This window comes from Aythya fuligula, chromosome 9 (genome assembly GCF_009819795.1).
Source record: "Aythya fuligula isolate bAytFul2 chromosome 9, bAytFul2.pri, whole genome shotgun sequence".
NCBI classification, from domain to species: domain Eukaryota; kingdom Metazoa; phylum Chordata; class Aves; order Anseriformes; family Anatidae; genus Aythya; species Aythya fuligula.
In genome coordinates, this window is record NC_045567.1 from 9,577,901 (window position 1) to 9,598,009 (window position 20,109).

Below are 20,109 nucleotides of genomic sequence, written 5' to 3' on the forward strand. Positions count from 1 at the left end.
CACCGCATCCATCCTGGCACCATTTTTTAAGGAACAAATGAGAATACCAGAGAGTCTCCCAAGGAAAAATGACAAGGATGGCAGAACAGTTGGAAAATGTGATTTACAAGCAAAGCTTGAAATAAAAGTTTTGGTACAGTTCAGCAAAGGGGCAGCCTGGAGAGGTCACGACAGCCATCTCATAAGTTCTAAATTCTCACATACAGGTGATAATCAGCTGTGTGGTAAGTCCCCCAAGGACAGCAGATGTGGCTGGTTTGCTTTGCAACAGTGGAGATTGAGATCAGATCTCAAGGGAATTTGCCAAAGACAGTGCAGTCAGGCTACACAGCGAGTGTCCCTGTCTCTGGAGGTGTCATCCCCCACAGCTGGCTAGTGAGTACCCAGTCCTGCTCCAACCTGAAAAAAAAAGGGCAAACACTGGATGTGGAGACCTTACAAGGCCTCTTGCCACCCCTAATTCTGTACTTGTAGGAAGCCCCCTTCCAATCTGCCCGCTGCCTCTTTGTCCAGACCTCACTGCATCCTTAAGAAGGCTGGCAGAACTGAATGTGAGCTTGCTGGTCACCATCACCCAGCTCTCTGAGCTGCATCCCAAACCAAACTCTCAGATCATCCCCATACCCTCTTTACTGCAGCCTGCTCAGCTAGAAACCTTTTCCCACAGGATGTCCTGGGATCTCCTGTCCTCCAGAAACTGCAATCAGCTCTGCGAGTCCTTCCACTCATTTCTCTTGCACCTCTTTAACCTCGCTGTATGATTATTTGATACAAGTAGCTATAGCTTGTTCCTGCTCTCACACTGAATAGGTTTCTGGGTTCTCCATTTCAGAAAACATGTGTGGCTAAAGCCCTTAATCACTGTTCCTTGGCTAAATCTTGTGATCCCTTTCCAAATTCATCTATCTGAACTTTTTGACAGCTTTTAATATGGTTGATCATCTACTCTTCCTTTATACCTGGTGTAAAAAGGCCAGCAGGGCCCAGCCTAAGTCTGTTCTTCTTCATTACCTCCAAGCAGTGTTGCCTGGACGCCAAAACAGCTAGGCAAAATGATGCTCCTGGTGCCGGCGTGCTGAGGAGCAGCTCTGAACATACCTTTAAGAGAAGCTGCAGGTGGACTACAAAGACAAAGCAACAGCAGATTTAAACAAGGTAAAGCCCACGCAGTGGCAGGCGAGGAAGTGGTTAACATGGGGCTCATTACAGCAACGTATAAATAGATGGCACAGGAAGGCTGGGGCCCTCAGGAGGAAGAGGAAGCATTTTCCTTTCCTGAGCCAAGGCGCAAGGAGGAACTAGGAAACTGGTCATCTGCTTGTATTGCTTAAGGGCAATCTTTTCTAACCAGGGTGCCTTAAGCCAGGTATTTAAATCCTTATATAGACATTTCAGTCAATGCGTTCTCAAAGTTAAAAAACTCCTGTAATACCCACCGATTTCAGTGGAAGCTGAAAATCAGGTCACATCTACTTTGGTGCTAAATGCTGGAAGGAACATTTTTTCCTTTTAGATTTGAAAAAAAAAAAAAAGTCATAGCTTTCCTTCTTCGGGAAACAGTTGTCTTCAAGACTGTCTGCTAGCTAAGAAGTCTAGGTGGCATTTTTAAATTTCCTTTTGGCTCTCACGTAGGCAGGCATATATATTTCACTCAGAAGCTGAACTTAAGAGATAAGAAATTTCTGGTAAACGATTTCTAAAGCAGCCTGTTTGGGCTTCAGTTTTGTTTCGTTAGAAAGCATTTCTTATTCATAGATGAAATCTTGTGCTAAGCAATTTCAGGGGCATTTCACAGGAATGGGACCATGCACGGGAATCACAGCTGGGAGAAACAGCTACAGCTACTTCCCAAAATACAAGTCACCCCGAAACGTACTGTGTTGTGAATGCAACACCCACGGCAGGAAGAAAATGGGGCTGAGCACAGAGCACAAAGGGAGAGGAGCAAGCGAGTGGCTGAGGAAAAGGGGATCCTGTGACAGGGAGAGTCAGTAAAGGAATGGACTTTAGTAAGTGGTGGGACAGCAGCGTTCAGACACTTGATAAAGCTCAGTAACAGGGGCCCAAGCACAGGAACTAAGCAGGACAGAAGAGGCAAGGGGAGAAAACCAGAGAGCCCAGGCAAAGGATGCCAGTGGGTGGTTGGAGCTGTGCCTCCTCAACTGCGAAAAATCGTATAAATTTTTGGGAGAACGGCGCTGCTTAAGTGTGGTTGTGAGATATGTAATCTGAGTTATGGTGGACAGAACCAAAGGTGAATAGTTCCTGTCTCCGCTGAGATGCTTTCTTGTCCCATTTTGCATGTTTGATCCTGATGCTCAGGTTTGCTTACTCTTGTCACTTTTGCTACAGTGGCCTTTTACACTGAGCAAAGAACATGGAAATTAGAAAAATCCTGGGAAAGATGGCTTCAGAAATTCTGAAAGAGGAGATTATCGATGAAAGAAAACAAGGAATTGCAAATTAATAAGAACTAAGTATGCATTACTTCTGTGTTTTGTTCCTGACTGAAAATCAGACATCACAAACAAACAAAACACTAAAAGGAAGAAAAAAATAAAGAAAATTACTGCTTTGTCAATTCTTTAAACCCCTCTCTGTTCCTAAAATGAAACTGAAACACACCATCGTTACATACTGCCTCTACCACGAGCTTCATTTCTTTAAACATCATGCTGACTTAAGAGACGTTGTACATGAATTACTGTCACTGCATCAATTCCTTTCTCATAGTACATATTAAAAAATGGAATGCTAAACAATTTTCACTTCACAGTAGCATGCACAGAATATTTGTTAGAGTTCAGCGCCTACTTCGTTGCTGGCTTGAAATACGTGCACAAAATACGAGTCCTGTTAATGCTAGATGGAAACAAGTTAACCAGGTGCAAATAAGCATTCTTGCCTCTGTTGCTAACTGGGAAGGAGACAAATGAAGGAGACTCCAGCTGCAGTGAAAATCTAGTTTAAAACATGAACTCTTTCCTGATACAATTTCAGTCAAAATGACCATCTTATTATTTCCTACCCTCAATTTCACAGGAAAGACTTGAGGAAGACAATGCATTCTGTTCATGCGGTTCTAAGAGTTTAACATGCTCTGCGTGGGGAACGTGAGCACAGTTTGAGTGAGCCTAAAAAGATTCTGTCCTAACTGCCAGTGCCGAACTCCTCTGGCCCTGTGAGAGTTTTCGTCTGTGTGATCCTGCTCAGGTGCATTCTGGCAGCCTGACAATTGGCCATGTTCACAGGTAGCAAATGCTCGCATGGCAGGACTGGGACATTTGCAAATTAAAATACTCTGTTGAAGAGAAGGAAAATTGAAAGGAGTTTTTAGTAGAGTACAGCTGACTGCCAAATTTTTATCTCAATTTTTTAGTAAAAATTCTACATCCTAAAGAAAAACACATCAGAAGTTCTGGAAGGTAAAGAACCCACAGAAGTTGTTCTAACTGGCATTCTTACACACAGAGTGAAGACATAGGTCACAAAATAAATGTACCCAGGTCCTATTTGAAGATCCCATTCCATTCTGCTCTGGCACTCCACAATTCACACAAAAAGCATGGCAATTGCCAAATATCTAACTAATATAGTTAGGTACAAGCTATTAAGAACACCAAACAGTTACAGAAAGCATCAACACCATGTACTCGAGGAGCTCGTTCGCACTAAATAGAACTTTCAAACTCTAGCCATCAGAAAAGGTTTCCCCAACAGAGCATACTATGATCCAACTCATAGCAAGAGGAACCTCCTGAGCAACCAACCCTTTTATCATTTCTGTTATAACAATAAAGATTTAAATCTACAACAAGCAAACAACAGCATGGTTCCATGACAGAACACGAGGGACTGTTGTTAAATTTAGCTATAAGGTGCAAGTCAGATGAGTTGGTGATGAATGAGGCAGGACTGCAGAGCCACGGGGATCCAAAGCAATTTTTAGCACTTCTGTAGTGCGTGGGTAGAATTTAAGCAAAACTTTTGGAGTACACTACTTCTGTCAACTTTTTTTTCTTTTTTTTTTTTTTTTTTTTTAATTTAAATTTTATCACAAGCCTTGTGCTTTTCGTTTTCCACTGAAAAGCTTCAGCACTTTGAGTCAAATGAAAATTTCCATTTTCAGTTCTTTGCAAAGTATTTAGGCCCTAGTGATTACCAAGACAAACCTGAAAACATAGGTCCTTGACTCAACAAAGCAACCGAAGGCAGCAAATGCAACAGTCTATTTCTGAAGGCAGTTTGTGGAGGTGACCATTCTGATTTTGGCAAAGCTCACATCTGATGGTAACTGAGCTGGGAAAACTATTGCTGGTCACTGATACTTGCTCCTCCTTGGAAACTGTCAAGTCCTCTTCAGCTTTTCCTGCATTATGAGGCAATAAATAACAATAAATAATACCCCCAGGCAATGGTGCTGGAAGTCCTACAAGAAAGGATTTTTCCCTGAGGCAGGTGAATGGGTGCCTACAGCAGCTGTGCCTGCACAGACCAGTCCCAAGCTGCATTTCAGTGGGCGGCCTCTCAGCTGTGCAGGCAGACAGGGAAGGATCCATAATCAGCTCTCTGCCTTCCCTGTCATCTTCTGTACTGAATAGACCCCAGTTTCAACTGACACCAAACACTAAAGGGGCCCAACTTAAACTTTCAGCGGAGAACCGAGACGGAAAACCCTGTCAGAAGTTATGAACAGAAGGCAGAAGTCAGACAGCAGGGCAAAGAACTGGGAACAACCAAAGGCTGCGATATGATTTCATTCTCTCAGAGGGACTACGAAATGACCGAATCTGAGCTATCTTTGCTAAAGCCTGTTTCATTTCCCCAAACCATTTTGCCATTTGCAATCAAGTCCTGTGTTTCTTGCACTTATATTTCAACCTTAAAACTAAAGGATTCCCCAAAAACTTTAAATGGAATTTGCCTCAACAACCAAAATGTTGATTTTAAAGGTATTGGTTAAATAACTTCGTATTGGTAAAGGTAAAAGGTCAAGCAGATCAAGTTTACCTACAACAAGTGCAACTAGGACAATCCACTCAATCAAATGTTACCCAAAGGTGACTGGATATTTCTACTTTTCACAGGTTAGCCATCAGTAATAAGCAGCAGCACACGCGTAGGGTCTACTGGTCCAGTCACCTCAGGCTGCAGAACAGATCAAGTGATCAAGGTCTAACTGGACCCTAAATTTTACACGTGGCCTGCTGGGCGAGTTGCATCTCTGTATTGCAGGCACAGCCAGCAATGATGCATCTCATCAGCAAATAAATCGCTGAAGAAAAAGGGGCATCACCCTTCCAGTAAAAGTACAGAGGTGATTGTTTACAGACAGCGATATTTGCCGTAAGATTCATTGTAAGCAAAATTCAATAGCAATGTTTTCTAAGCCTTGTTCCTACCTTAAATGATCTATTTGTGAAGTACGAAAGCCTCATATATCATCAACAGTATATTAGCTTCTTTCTTGGAGAAAACATCTCAAGACTTGCCTGAAAATGAGTAGTTCTCCCTGTGACCTGTCATGCCTCAAAGCACAGAAGCAATAAAACACTGCTGCATTACCACACAGTCAAAAGGGGAATGATTTGCTGTCTCCATGAATACTTCAAATTCAGTTATGAAACTTCATCAGAAATCTTTGAAAACATGAAACAAAAAAGATAAATGCTTTAAACTCTGACTATATGACTGATAATATGAAAGCTGAGATCCATCAAACTACTGAAAAATGAGAATATTTTTTTGTTGATAACATTGATTATGTAAGCTTTCAATTATTTTTCTACATCTGCCAGGTGAGTTTTAAAAATACAAGAAATCTTCATTTTGTTGATCCTGGAGATGTGGGAGGATGCCCCCAAGTTGCTCATCTTGATTAGGATTATAACATTTTGCCTCTCAAGCACAGACTGTAATCATGTGAAAAAACTGTTTAAAAACAAAACAACAACAACTAAAAACAACACCTTCTAATAGTTCTCACTTAGCAGAGATTACTAGCCTTTCCTTTAAAATGTGCCTACAAAAGCAGCTGATTTGGGATGGAAATATCTGCAGGGGTGGGCAGAACTTCCTACAGAGTATTTGATGCTGGAGAAAGTTCCTGTGCCGTTGGAGGCTGAGGCTCCTACTACCTCCTGGCCACTCGTTCCTATCCTCCAGCCAAAGTGTTTGCCCCATTTCTGTGCCAGGAGCACACTCAAGCACTCGTGTTTGTGCATTCACACGTCCATAGTGGGAAGTGAAATATCTAGCGGGGTAGAAAAGAGCTGTTGGGTGTGTGGTTGTGGGTGGTCAAAGCCTTTCAAAAAGTAATAAGGTGAAACAATTATTTTTCTAGAACAATCACTGTTGAACTGATTAGTCTTTAACAGATCTAATTTTTACCTTCTGAATCTTAAAAAATTTTGCAGCTCCTGGAAGTTACTTTTGTACCTTCAGCAAGGACTGCTGATTTTCAATTTTAATTTGTTTAAGCATGATGAAGGCTTTCAAGTAACAGATTATTTATATTACTTTCAAAATCTGTTAAGATTTTTTTTTAGGTATAGTTATAAAATTAGAACAATCTGCTTGTGTGTGCAGTTTGTGACATAACACATTTATTGGAGGGCAAGCTGTAACAAAAATTGATGATATTCTTTGGCATTAAATGGAGTTAAATTTTATCTTAGACCACATCCTGATAAAAGGAAAAGAGATTTAATTTCATGGCATGTGACAGCTTCCAAATACTTGATTTCACTTTTTGATATTTGCAAAAATTAAATAAATAAAAATTTATATATATACACAACTTTAACGTGATTTAAGCCACCTTCTCTGAACTTTTTTTTTTTTTTTTTTTTTTGATATTTGCAGGAAACTGGAAACGTTCTGAAAAGGTTCAAACTAGACAAAAGCTGGATATGGTTTGTTTGTATGAAGAATTTTGTATACTGAGGGATTCAGTAGCGGGAATGTGCATGTTTCAGGAAATACCTAGTGTTCTCTTATTAAATCTGCTTCTTTCAGTTTTCTAAAACCTGTGAAATGCATTATGTTTATTCCTACCTCAGATTCAACAGCGGAAAGAACATTTTCCTTGTATAAACAGATCTGGATAGACTGCAGAAACAAAGTATGCAGATTCTGCTAAGCCCTGGCTGTAAATTAACTTCAGTCCTACATTTAAAGAGGGTAAAGAGTTTTACAAGTTGATTTAAAACCAACATTATACTGGAATATATTCAAATTGGAATATGTACCATTTTCAGCAATAAAATGAAGCTTAATATAAATTATGTATTTGAGCATGCTAGAAATGTGTTTCCCTAACTACGTTTCAAGATATTGTTCCTAATTACCATCTAGGTGTCCTCTTGTCCCCTGTTTCCATGCAAGAAAAGTGATCACCCCAATTATAGCTCAGCCCTTCACAGTCAATGGAGTACCACAAACATGGTGAGTTTTCTGAGTAAACAGTGATTTTGCCCAAGTAATAAATAATTCAGCAAAATCAATTCTATTCTCAGCATTATTTTTCCTGAAATTTACAGTTAGGAAAAGCATAACTTCCCAGCATTCCCCACTCCCTTTGGCGACCTCCTCTCTGCTCCCTCCTGAAATACTACATCCAAGCTCCCAGTACCCCTCCATCCTTGGGGTAACACTGCTTTTCCCTGCCTTGTAGCAGTGCAGGTGCTGTTGCTCCCATCCAGTCCCCAGGAGCACCGTCACACAGCCTGGCAGCACACCAGCCCAAATACGCACACCCCTGCCCACCAGGCCCTCCTGCTTGCAGGGGGTGGCTGTCCATCCGCTGTGTCCCACCCCACCTGCAGAGCTGCACGTCCCTCGGGGGACACTTGGTCTCCTTCTGCCTTTCAATGCAGAGGGAGGCCAACAGCATCCAATGCCTTCAAGCTGCAAGTGACCCATGGATGTCTTACAGCCTGAAAGTGTTTTTGGGGGCAGACCTGTGCCTGCCCCATCCTCAAAGGAGCCAGAAGGTTTTGACATCAATTTGAGTAAGTACAAAGCAAGGCCTCGTTCCTGTACAGCTGGCTGGCAGAAGCTCTAAGAGGTTGCACTGTTGTGAAGGGGTTAGCATCACCCAGAGGATTATGCTTTGCATTATCTCCCACTGAAAGCATCTCAAGTGCAGTTTCCAAGTAGACAGGTTTTGATCAGATATAGATAGATGATCAAACTCCAAAGCAAACCACAAAATCTTTACCACAAAAAAAACCTTTCTTGGCCTCAGGTGCCAAAGTGGTGCAGCAATTTACAGTACAGTATCAAAGAGAAGAGACAAAAATGCCCCCAAGGTTGCCCCTCCTTGCAAGGGGCTGACGAGGGACTTGGTGCTGCATGTGCTGCACAGCCAGAAACTGCCTCTGATGCTGGTGACAGCAGCAGTGACACCAGGAACTGACCTAAACTCACGCTCTTATCAGATTGTGCTCGCAGGATGGGCAGCCGTACGTACGTCTGCACTCGGGGAGCAGGTTAGCGCGCCGGATGAAGCTTTTACACTGAGCTCCACCCTGCAGGACTCGCAAACAGAAAGCACAGCAGATTACCCCAGAGGCTGGGACAATCCTGCTGACCCGCCAACAAACTGTCAGCCCTCTCACTGTACGTCCTGCCTGTCTCGGCACAGAAGGTTTTGGTCTTTCTGGCATATTTAGCCACACAAACAGTGCACAAACCTAGACATTTCCCCAGAAATGTGTTTCTAGAGGTGGGCTGGAGAGGGAGGGTTTCAGCAGGAAACCCTATACAGAGCATTTACCAGCTCTCCTACCTTCTGGGAGCCCATGCTGCAAGTACACTGGTAACCTACAGCTTCAGTGTCAGTTGATACAGTGAGTCACAGCTGCTGGCCTGCTTTCTAACTGCTCACATAGCACCATTTGTTTCCTGTTGCACGCAGCCTCCTATCAGGCTAGAAAAAATTACCAGAAAAAAAAAAAAAAAAGGCAGCTAGATGATCACTCGGTGTAAAACAGTACTGTTAGGGCATCTATAATTTTCCCTGAAGTCAGCAAAATCCACAAGCAAATAGGGTCAGTATTTGTTGCAAAGGGAGGGTCTAAGTGTAAATATAAGTAATTTATAAAAAAAAACCTTTGCGGCAATGGTGAATTTCAGCACAAATGCTGCAGCGCTCATGCTCACAGGAATGGTGTTCTGCCACTAGAGCTGCACAACAAATGTCTCCATGTTTACCCACAGAGCAGAGTGCAGAAAGATGCAGGCAGACCACTGCTTTCTGCCAGGGAGCTGGGAAGCTACAGCAGTCGGGAAAGTGAAGTGGAAAGAAAGACACAGACGGGAACCTTAAAAACAACGAATGCTTTCCATACTGTAATATAATAGGCTCTTATGCAGCATGAGAAGGCAACAGCTTTCCATGTTTCCTTCTCACAACAAAGTAGTCCATGGAAATTGCCAAACCCTGGAGCTGGTCAAAAAGTTTTGCTCAAAGCAAAATAAATAAATAAATAAATAAAAATTAAAAATACAAAAAGGGGGGAGAGGGACTGGAGCATGTACTATGCAAGGAATGGTCCTCACTCAGCCTCACTTTCCCCCCACCCCTTAATTAAAAAAACAAAACAAAAAACAAAAACAAAAAAAAACAGAAGTGAAAAGTTCGAAATTGCCTTTCTGGACTCCTTCAAAAAGATGGACCAATTTTCTGTCTGAAATATTTTTCTTCAACAACTGGCAACTTGTGAAAAGCCACAAAACAAAAATGAAACATTTCACCCGAATGCCTTTACATTTTCCAGTTTGCCTGAAAATGTGACATGGTTCCCACTCCTGCTCGAGGCAAGCTCTATTTCTGCCCTCTCCCCATGCTGCAGGCAGCCACAAGGAAGAAAAACAAGGCTGGAGCCTTGGTCTTCGGCAGCCCACAACGCGTGAGGCAGGTACTCGACGTGAGGACAGCACTCAGCTCAGAAGCATGAATGGGTCACATAAGAAAAAAAAGCACATTGGTGAGAAGGAGAAGGGAGGAGCCCCCCTGCAGAAGGCAGCAGTGGTGGTTAGGAGGGGTCCATGCCCTGAGGTGTGGATGAGCGTGCCTGGCTCGAGCTCTGGACTGCAAAGTGGAAATGCTACGTGGCTGAGCTAAAGCTTGCGTTGTGCCCATGAGGCAGCACTGCAGACACCAGGCTTTCCTAGATCTCAGAGGTCAGGCTGTGCCGCACAGCACTCCAAGATACAGCACACAACTCTAAAATCTGCCCAAGGCACCGAGTTACCAAAGCCTGCTCAGCAGATGCCCCAGTTTCTTAAGGGGACTCCACCTTTAGCAAGGACCTCAAGCTGTTCCCTTAACTACTGTGTTGGCTCTTCCCCTAACCACGGCATCTTTGGTACCAGCCTATTTTTGTAACGTTGCCATCTGTCTGTCAGGGTGTATTCCCTGCTGCCTTCACACAGTGTTACGAGCTAAGTGCTCGATCCTGCAAACTTGACCTCTGATACGCTGCGAGCATAAACCCAGATGCAATCTAGCTGCCACTGAGAAATGACTGATTGCGCAGCAGCTTGATTGCTGAGCAGCCATCAGATAACGCTAGCTGTGTGCTCCTCCTCGAGATGAACCAGAAATCTAGAGGGACCAAAATCCACAGGTTTTTAGCAATGCTCCCACACTACTCTGCACCAATCCGCGCTCACTGACCAGCCAACTCCGGCGTCTTCTCCCTTCTCACCACCTCTTTCAAGATGATTTTTATAAGGATCTTTCGAATTTATCCCAGTCTAGCTCTCTCCTCACTCAGGAGGCAGGTTTTACTTTTGACAATAACCTTTTAAAATTACAGTACAGAAAGGCAATACAAGGTAAAGCATTAGGCAAAGGCAGCAACTTTTCAACAGCAGCTTTTGACTTCAGTGCCCTTTCACACTGAACAATCACCTGTAATGGGAATCTCCTCCCTTATTTCATCTTGCCAAGGGCCTGGCAGTCTAAGGGGGTTCTCCAGACTCTTTAGCCAAGAGAGAGAAAAAGGACTTGCCAAGAACTTGCCCACCCAAGTCAGAAACCTGTATCTTCCTCACTGACCACAGAGGTACAAACTCGGCTTTAAATACATGTGACAGCACAACTAAAAGGAGGGGAGACAAACATTCATAGATCACAGACATCTGATCCTGGGAAAGTTAGCAAGAGACTGCTAATTAAGATTATTTTGGTAGTCCTATCCTCCTTAACAGATTGGGACTCAGTTCCCTGTTTGTAAAATGGGAACAATAGCACTTCCCCTGGTTGAGATGCTAAACTCACAAGGAATTCAGATTGTGCAGCGATAAGGGCTGCAATGACACCTCAGCTAGATGCACAAATGTGACACTTTAAGTGACGGTACAAAAAAAATTTACCTGCTGTGAATCTGGATGGCAAGAACTGCCCACAGATACCTGACTTAGAAAGACAGAGCTATGCATTTAGTTTGATCTTGTTATTTCCAATGTCTCCTTTGCTCTTCCAATACTCTTTGTATAATTGCAGATATACTCGTCCAGTTTCCAAACTTTCAACAACTCTGCATTAAATGCACCTCCACATTTGAGCAGGGGAAACACACCTGTTTTACAGAGAAGACAGCTGTGGTTTGCCAAAGACAGGCAGGTAGCAGCTAAGCTAACTCAGGGGCAGCTGATTTCCAGCCTCATGCCTCTCCTTCTGGATCTGCATTACTCTACATCTTTTGCTCTCTTCCTATCTCAGCTTTTCAGTTCTTAGCGTTTTACTACAGTGAGAGACTGCAGGCTAACAGACATATTTCGATGACTAATTGTTCTCAGGCTAAGGACAAAGATCTCTACTCACTGTAAGAGATCCTGTGTTTCAAGGGTTTTTTGTTACTCCTCCCCCCTTCTTTAGCTATGCTTTCACTGGCAGGATGCAAGTTTGATTCATTCAAGCCATAGATCCATTCAAGCCGTAGATCCATTCGTCTACATTTTGAAGTCTCAGGTAAAGGCAATTCAACAGTCATAGAAAAAAAGAATGGAAAGAGGAAGGAAAAAAAGCCTATGACTGTAACTACTACAATCTGGTATGTTTGGGGGGATTCCAGTTTGGTTTGGTTTGATTTCCAGCAGGAAAGAGGGGTTCCAGACCTGACCATGCTGACTGCTGTACAGCTACAGCAGATGCAGAATGCCAATGGCAGATCATGTAGCATGCCGCAAAACACCAGAGGAACGTATGCAAATATTTTTTTTTTTTCTTCAGTTTGAATGCAAAGAAGTGCACCTGTAATGCAAAAAAAACAATGCACCTCCCCTTCTGCCACCTGTACTAAAAAGTCAATTTAACCATGCAAACAATAACACTGTCATTCCACCAGTGCCAGACCAGGCTCTAAGTAAAAAAAGAGAAATGAAATCTATCCACCACCACCACTCAAAAAACGTGAAGTAACTTGCAGCTTTAAAGCTGAAAAACTCCACAGAGTGGCAGAGGGAGAGCTGTCATGTCACAAAAGCTGCAAGTGGAGCTGTGATATTACATATCTTCTGAACCTGCTGTCATCATGAGAAATGTCTGACAGACAACAGGGCAGATCTGGGCAGGAAGACGACTCTGTTAGCTTCAGGAAGGAGCACTGTGCAAGCAAAAAAGGTCACATTGCACAATTCAGGCTAACCTCAGGACTTAGTACTGCATCTTTCCTATGTCTCTCTCTCTCTCTTTTTTTTTTTTTTAACCCCAGAAATGAGAAGCATCTACTGATTATTGTGTTAATTTAACACCTGGTCTAATCCCACAGGATTAGTAGATTCCTTCCTTTTAAATGGATTATTTTTTTTTCAAAACGTTAAACTCCTATTTAGCAACTTGTACATCCTTGCCCAGTAGAACCATTCTTTTCAAAATGGTTCTTTGATACACATGAAGTAGTTTTTGTTTTATCCAAAACTCAACAGACAAGCAACCAAAAATGTCTGGCCCAGCTGGAGCAATGCACCAAGAAAAGCAGCCAACAACACAAGATTGTTTTGCTCCAAGCCTCAATTACAACTCTCACTGTCTCTCTGTATCTCTTGCAAGAAGCAGCCAGCCCCCTTCTTCTGCCTCTCCCACAGAACTGGAATAGTGCAACACAAAATGAGAGGTGTTGTGTCTTGAGAACTTGAGTTAACAACACACTTTATATAGACTACTCTTGATATTCAACCTACAGCTCCTGGCAACCCATGTACAAAGGTATGCCACCACATATCCTCTGCATCCCCCACAGCAGACACAAGAAATTCCTCACAATCAGACCACAAATCCCAAGAGAACTTTATACATCAGTTTGGGTGGACATCTAGCAGATTGTATTTCCTTAAGAAATCTAGTGGATTTCAAAAGGTTTCATTCAGAAACATCCAATGAAGACCTAATATCGCTGTCTGGATCCAGTGGTAGTCCTGTAACCTCTCCCCAGAAATGATGAGAACATAAAAATTTGCAAATAATAGCCTACAAAGAGCTGTGGGGTGATGAGGAGGCGTATGTGGTGGGGAAAGCCTGAGCTGCCTGACATCAGTTTGCTTTACCTGACTTTACACAGGTGAAGCAGAGGAAAGGTACTTTACTTTTAATTTTCACTGGCAGCAGAACAAAATCCCACCTTCTGCTTGTTCATTACCTTTGATTCAGTGTTACAAGCGGCCATCGCTACAGCAGTTTCTCATGGCTGCAGCACTTTGATTTGTGGACAAAAGGAATAGGTGCACATAAAAACGAGCCCTTTGTCATGGCAGAAAGGATTACAGAGCCAGTACAAAGTGCTCTAATGAAGGGAAACGTGACTTGCATCTTCCTTGGTGGTAATTCACAGAAGTACCTGCCAAATCCGCACCATACCTTAAGCTGGTGGGTCCTGGGAGCAGCCTGTAGCCCAGCACGCTCTGGCAAGCTAACCGAACTCAGGTTTCCAACCCTCTTGTAACACCTATGTCCTTCTATAAAAGGCTGCAGGCCAGGCTGCGTGTTCCACACCACTCACACAATGCTCCAGTAAGACAGCTGGGGAACAAGGGGCCAGGGCTTGCCCAGGGTGCTGAGCCCCATGCAGAGCACGTAAGGGTACGCCTGGAGGCACTGCAGAACACGGAGCACAGCCCACATTTCTCCACCTTGTCCCAGCTGCTCTGCCCCAGAACTGCCTGCTCAGGGCGCTCCCAAGGGCATGCAGGAAGATGGGTTCCGCAGCTACTTCTGCAGACAACCTCCAGCCTTCCCTTCTTCCTCTCCCTCAGGTGAAAAGCCAATATATGATCATTTCTGTGCTTATTTCCAAATGACAAAGCAGCTGCCACCCATTCAGTTAGGGTTCCACAAGTTCGTTTCCTCACCACTGTGCCAGTGCAAAGCACAAGGACTTCATTAGTAGGGTCTGGCTGCCCCCTGGACTCTGCCCCGGTGCTGCTGTGGGACTCGGGCAGCTGTGCCACTCCCTGGGCCTCAGGTCTCTCCCAGGCTCTTCCTGCCTGAGGTGTTTCACTTGTGAGCTACCTGGCACAGTACGGCTCTGATCTCAACAGCTGCTCTAGGTACTATAAATAATGACAAACACCGTATCACCTTCCAGGCACCTGTCTCAGCACAACAACACATCACCACATCAGCACAACATGCCAAAGCACATTAGTTAGGACAACCAGGCTGAAATAAACCAGATGATGGAAAAAAAAAAGTACTACTACAAGCAGCCCACAGCATACAGCACGGAGTCGTAGCAGTGTGCCAGGTCCTGCATTCCAGCGGAGCACTGGCCCCAAGTTAGCAGGCTGCAGAGCCCGTGCACATTCCTCTGCACAGCGTTGCCTGGTGGCCTGGGAGGATGGATGAGCTTCTGTGTCATGCCATGCTGACACGTACAGACCCAGGTGCAATCTGGCATAGCGTCCTGCTGCTGGCTCCTCCTCAGAAAATGGAAGCGCTGCAGCAAGGTAGGCAGAGATGTCTGAACAGCTCTGGGAAAAGCAGCTGAGGCTGGCAAGGCCAGCTGGGACACCGTGGTGGACCGGACCTGGGCACAAAGGCCCCTGGACACAGCACCGAGAGCCTGGAATCGACTTTGGTGTCAGTACAGCTGTGTTTGAGCAGAGCTGCATCTGAAACGCAGCGAGCAATACTAAGTGCATCTTTGCGGGACCGAATGGTTCACAGTGTGGCTTACCTGGACTATTAGCTTATTCTCTTTATCGGGCAGAATTCGGTAGGTATACACACAATTCCGAAACCTGGAACAGATCAGAGGAGATGCTGTTAGACTGTGTGCAGAAGGGAATGAATTACACTGTGGCACCCCTCCTCATGAGAGAAGATATTGGGAGATCACGATAAAGATAGAGGCCTTCATGCACAGGAGTTTTAAACATTTCTTTCCATTTCTCTGGAGGCTCCAAAGTAACACAAACCTGAAGTGTTCCCGGTCACTGAGACACGTTTGCAGATGTCAGTGCAGAAAGTGATATCAGAATCAGCCTCAGAATGAGTTATTCAACTCTTCTTCTGGCCGGAAAGAAAGAAAACACCAAATGGCTCTGGCTGTCAGTAGAGTGGGCGTCTCAGGAAGGAGTGAAAAAGCAGAAATTCAAAAGACACTGGGCCAAAATCAGCCCAGTATGAGACTGATTTTGAACTTACAAATGAGTAAATGACTTACAAATGAGTAAATTGAAGGGCTAGTATGTGCTCTGACTTGTATTGGGAAAAAAAATAAATTAAAAAAAAACACATAAATATAATAGATTTCAGCTAACTCACAATAAGACAGCTGATTACTAGGCACATTGTCATGCACAAAGCCTAAGTGACAGGTCTAAATGAAAACCCACCTCACTACTGTGGTACAGATGCACACTATAGGTGTGCATCAATATAGTTGTGCACAATATAGGTGTGCATCACACTACAGATGCACTATAGGTGTGCATCTGTTGATCAGCCGTAAGTAACATTTTGTCCCAGTTCAATTCAATTAGATTTTTATTGAAGAAAGGATGGAAAAGGTTTTTGCCCAGTGGAGGGCCACATTAATGTGCAAGAGCTCAAGGGCAAGGAAGGAAAGCCTCAGCAGCGCTGTAATGTGGTAAGCATGACCTTCCTCAGCAGCTGCTGAGTTCTGTGGAGCTTGCCCAAGTAAAGTTGGCTGAAAAGTATATTTTTACTTTTTCCCCAGCGAACAACAGATTGATCCAATCTTTCAAGTCACCTGTAAAGCATTCTGTAAAAACATACACTATGGCTTTAAGCCAATGAACGATGCTGGTTTCAACCCCTTCCTCTCAAAGGAAAAACTGGAATCCATTCTCAGAGCCTCCTTGCCTGTAACAGAACCACTGCATTACCCTCAGGATCATCATGAAACGTGGGCTGAGGTCAGCCCTCCAGATGGGGAGATCACTAAAACATCCTCATCTCTCTTACAATTACATTGTGAGCCTATTCATCACATGCCTTTCAGAATCACTCCATGCAAGAGAGAGAGAGACTGCCAGGATTTTAGGTAGCCTTATACAGGGAGTCACAAAGAGCAATTGGAAATGAAAGAAAATTACTCATAAATCATAGAAGAATTTTTCCAGGGTGTTTAGAGGATTTTGTCATGCATCTGTATGAACCTGTCTCTTTCTGATGGCATTAATGCCAAGGATACAGAAGAATTACAACTGATCGCAGAGCTCAGTACCACTTCAGTAAGTGATGTGAGACCATTTCATAGGCATCTATTCATTCACACGGTGGAAGAGTTGCTACTACCAGAAAGTTGGAGTCACAGACATGATCCTGAACTAGTTTGGACCACTAGAACTCTCTAATTTCACTGAGCCCATGGCAATCAATGCTAGATGAGGATATGCCCCCAGGAAGGGTATGGGTTTTGTTTTTATCTGTCAATGCAGTTCTCTTACACCATTTCCTCCTCTGATATGCAAACAGGGCTAAGCAGAACTGCTCATGCAGCTGATGAGAGAAAATTTGTGTGTGTGTGGAGATTATGAAACTGATAAACAACCAGCTCAATGGCTCTTGCGTCACAAGAGGACCCTCCATGAATGTACCCCATCACATGGGCCTTATAAGGCAGCTGTCATAATACTTGTAAAGAGATTTAAGCTGAGGAAAGGTAAAATTGGTGTAGAAGCCAGCAAAGAGCTGTTGCATGAAATAGGAACAGGGAGGAGTGCTTCCTCGGATCAAAAGTAGGGGTCCTCTTTTGCAATCCCCTAGGTGCATGTGGCTAGAGAAGACTGCGACTCTTACTTTGTTTCTACCCTTAGGCTTTCTCTCCTCAGCATCCTGACTGTCAGGTTATGTGGTCCACTTACTGTCACGTTCCAGGTCCTCCCTAAAAACTGTGTATGACTTCAGAACTGCCCAACCACTGCTGAGCCTGGCTACGTGGGGGGTAAATACAATAGCTGCCTGAGATTAAACATGCCTCCAAGCACTTTCACATGTCCCTGTTCTCTCTGCCAGCTGGAGGAAGAAAGGGGACAAGGCTTGTGTTTTCTTTCCTCTCCTGCTGTACATACGTTTAAGCATGGGTGACGATGTGCATATTGGGGAGGTCTGGAAATCCTAATCACAAACAGGTCTGCCATGCGAGGCCTTAACTCAGTGCACCTCGAGAGAGGTCATTCCTCCAGTGGGCTGGAAACAGCCCCTCACAGGAACAGTCCTCTGAGAGGGACCCCAACACCAGAGCTAGGCTTTGAGGGTCGTCTCCAGAAGCACTGTTATTCCTGCAGCCACTCGCAAAGGAGCCTCCAGCAGAAGGTCCCCTGGAGGAATGGTCCTGATTCGCCGTGTTGTGAGCGCAAAGAGGCTCTTTTTGATTTCGGGATCCAGGCATTCCCCTCCCTCCAGGTGAGTTAGCCCATTTCTTGTGAACAAACTGTGAAATCAAACAATCCAGGCTCAGAGAAAGGAGGAGGAAAATGACTTTGCTTCTTGCCTTTTATGGGGCAATGTGGCCAGCAGAGACAGCAGAGGACAGTGGTGCTGGGGGAGGAGTGTTCCCTCAGTAAGCTGACTGCTTCAGCTCTCGGCCCAGCTCAGCGCTGCTGTTCCAAGTTTTAGAAAGGGAGGGGAGGCACTCTTAAAATGCCCTGCAAACACACCTCCCTTACTTGTCTGTATTTATAGAATCCTTATTTCTAAAGCAGCTGTTCAAGAAAATCACTATCTCGATCTATATTATAATAATAATCATCACTTTTGCTGGATTTTGACTGATCTACCCAATAAATATTAGAGCGTTGTAGAATATGACACTTCCTTTTCAGAGCAAATTTCTTTCTTTTTTTTTTGTTTGTTTTCCCTATCTATACACAGTTGACGCTTTCTCGCTTTCAACATCTTTTTTTTTTTTTTTTTTTTTTTTTTTGTGAAAACCTTTTGCAGTCAGGATTTCAATTCCCCTCTCTCATGCTCTCATTTTTTGTCTCCAGCCTCTCAATTTTTTAAACAGGGCAGACTGAAGAGCTCACACTTCGAACACCTTCCAGTCAATAACACAGCTGAAACTGATGCATCTCTGAGGAAGTTTTCAGCTTCAGCAAAGTTATGCATTTTGTCAAGACAACATTGAGGGAAAGACTTATTCGCCACCTTTAACCTTTTTTCTTCACAAACTATTTGGAAACCAGCATAAGCTGAAAGCACATACTTTGACAGAAGCTTGTGGGACATTTCTCAGGCTCTAACACCAGGCTGTTGCACCACGGATCTGCCTGCTCTTGGCTGACAAAGCTGGGTGCTCCCCATTTCTTTAATGAATCCATTCATGTCAGCCACCTCAGAATGGATTTAAGAACACAACCTTTGGCTCCCGGTTCAGAAAACCCTGGTCATTATATTGTTTCTATTTCCTGATCCCATGTCTCTCAAGTCACAAAAGCCTTTCAAAGTTGGCTGCATAAACATTTACAATGGAAAAACTTATGCAAATGCATGTTAGTTGACATTTTTTTACAGCACCTTCCCTTTCTACAATCCCCATCACCACTCTGTAAAATAATCATCTTTGTGTGTGTTTGTACATACTGGCTACTAATCCAAGCAGTTGTGCTGAAGAGACTCAATGGAAGCAGCAATCTATTCCAGTAAAATGGCCCCTGAGTGGCACCTTGGGTCCTCCCGTGCTAGCACTGCCCCTCCTTCCCACTGCTTTCCCCGGCTGTTTATCTGCAGTCACCCTTCTTTCTTCGCTCCCTCCAGAAAGAACAAACTCTTCTCTTCCCCACGTCATTACAAACACCTTAACAAACAGGTACAGAGGCTCTCTGCACTCTGTGAACACCCCCATTGCCCAGCCACTGATCTCTCACAACCCAACACCTACGCTGTGGGGCAGCTGCCCAGCCCCATGCTTCTCTGCAGCAGATGAATCTTCCCCAGCAGCCTGTGCTGTCACCAGAAGCCTGACCTCAGAGACAAGCAGTTAGACCAGAGTTATAAAAAGCAGCACCACCTTCACAACTGCAAGAAGCATACTTTCAGAAAGAAACTACACTGAGAAACCTGCTTGCAATTTCATGTGGAGTATGGGAGAAATTATTTTTTATTAATCTGTTGCATGATGGCAGCAACAAGGATCTGACAGGCAGAACAGGGTCCCACTGAGGCTTTCTTGGTCTCTCCTAAGCAGAGAGAGACAGTCTTATCTCTATGGAATGCAAAGCAAAGTGCCTCAGACTTGACCTGCTGACTCAGTCTCCTCTTGCCCCTGCACTCCTGCCCCTAGGTATAATCCTTGCCCTCACAAACCCAGGGCAGGAGATCCTGCTCTCCGGTCCAGAGCCCCGACCCAGAATGCAGGGGTCAGGGCTGCCAGCACTTCCCTCCTCTCCCTTATTTTCCACACGATAATATTTACTCCGTGAGCCACATTAGTGGGGCAGGTGGACTACCACTGTGCCGGGGGTATCACAAACAGTTCCAGGAACTATTTCAAGCCTTTTGCTGAATTGGACACAGCACCGTACAGGTTGGTGAGTCAAACACACCAGAGCAAGAACGTGCCTTGGAGGGTACCAAGCTCGGTATTCAAGTTGTTACACATACAGAAAAACCTGACCCAAGCTACTAAGGGG

General features: G+C 44.2%; 1 protein-coding gene across 2 annotated transcripts in view; it reads right to left on the reverse strand.

Moving 5' to 3' along the window:
- Positions 1-20,109, reverse strand: part of INPP5D (inositol polyphosphate-5-phosphatase D) — a 52,364-nt gene that overhangs the window by 31,787 nt on the left and 468 nt on the right. For both annotated transcript variants that reach the window (XM_032193692.1, XM_032193690.1), the window contains exon 2: positions 15,186-15,249. In XM_032193692.1, the coding sequence (XP_032049583.1) occupies positions 15,186-15,249 (64 nt within the window). The remainder of the gene's footprint in view (positions 1-15,185; positions 15,250-20,109) is intronic.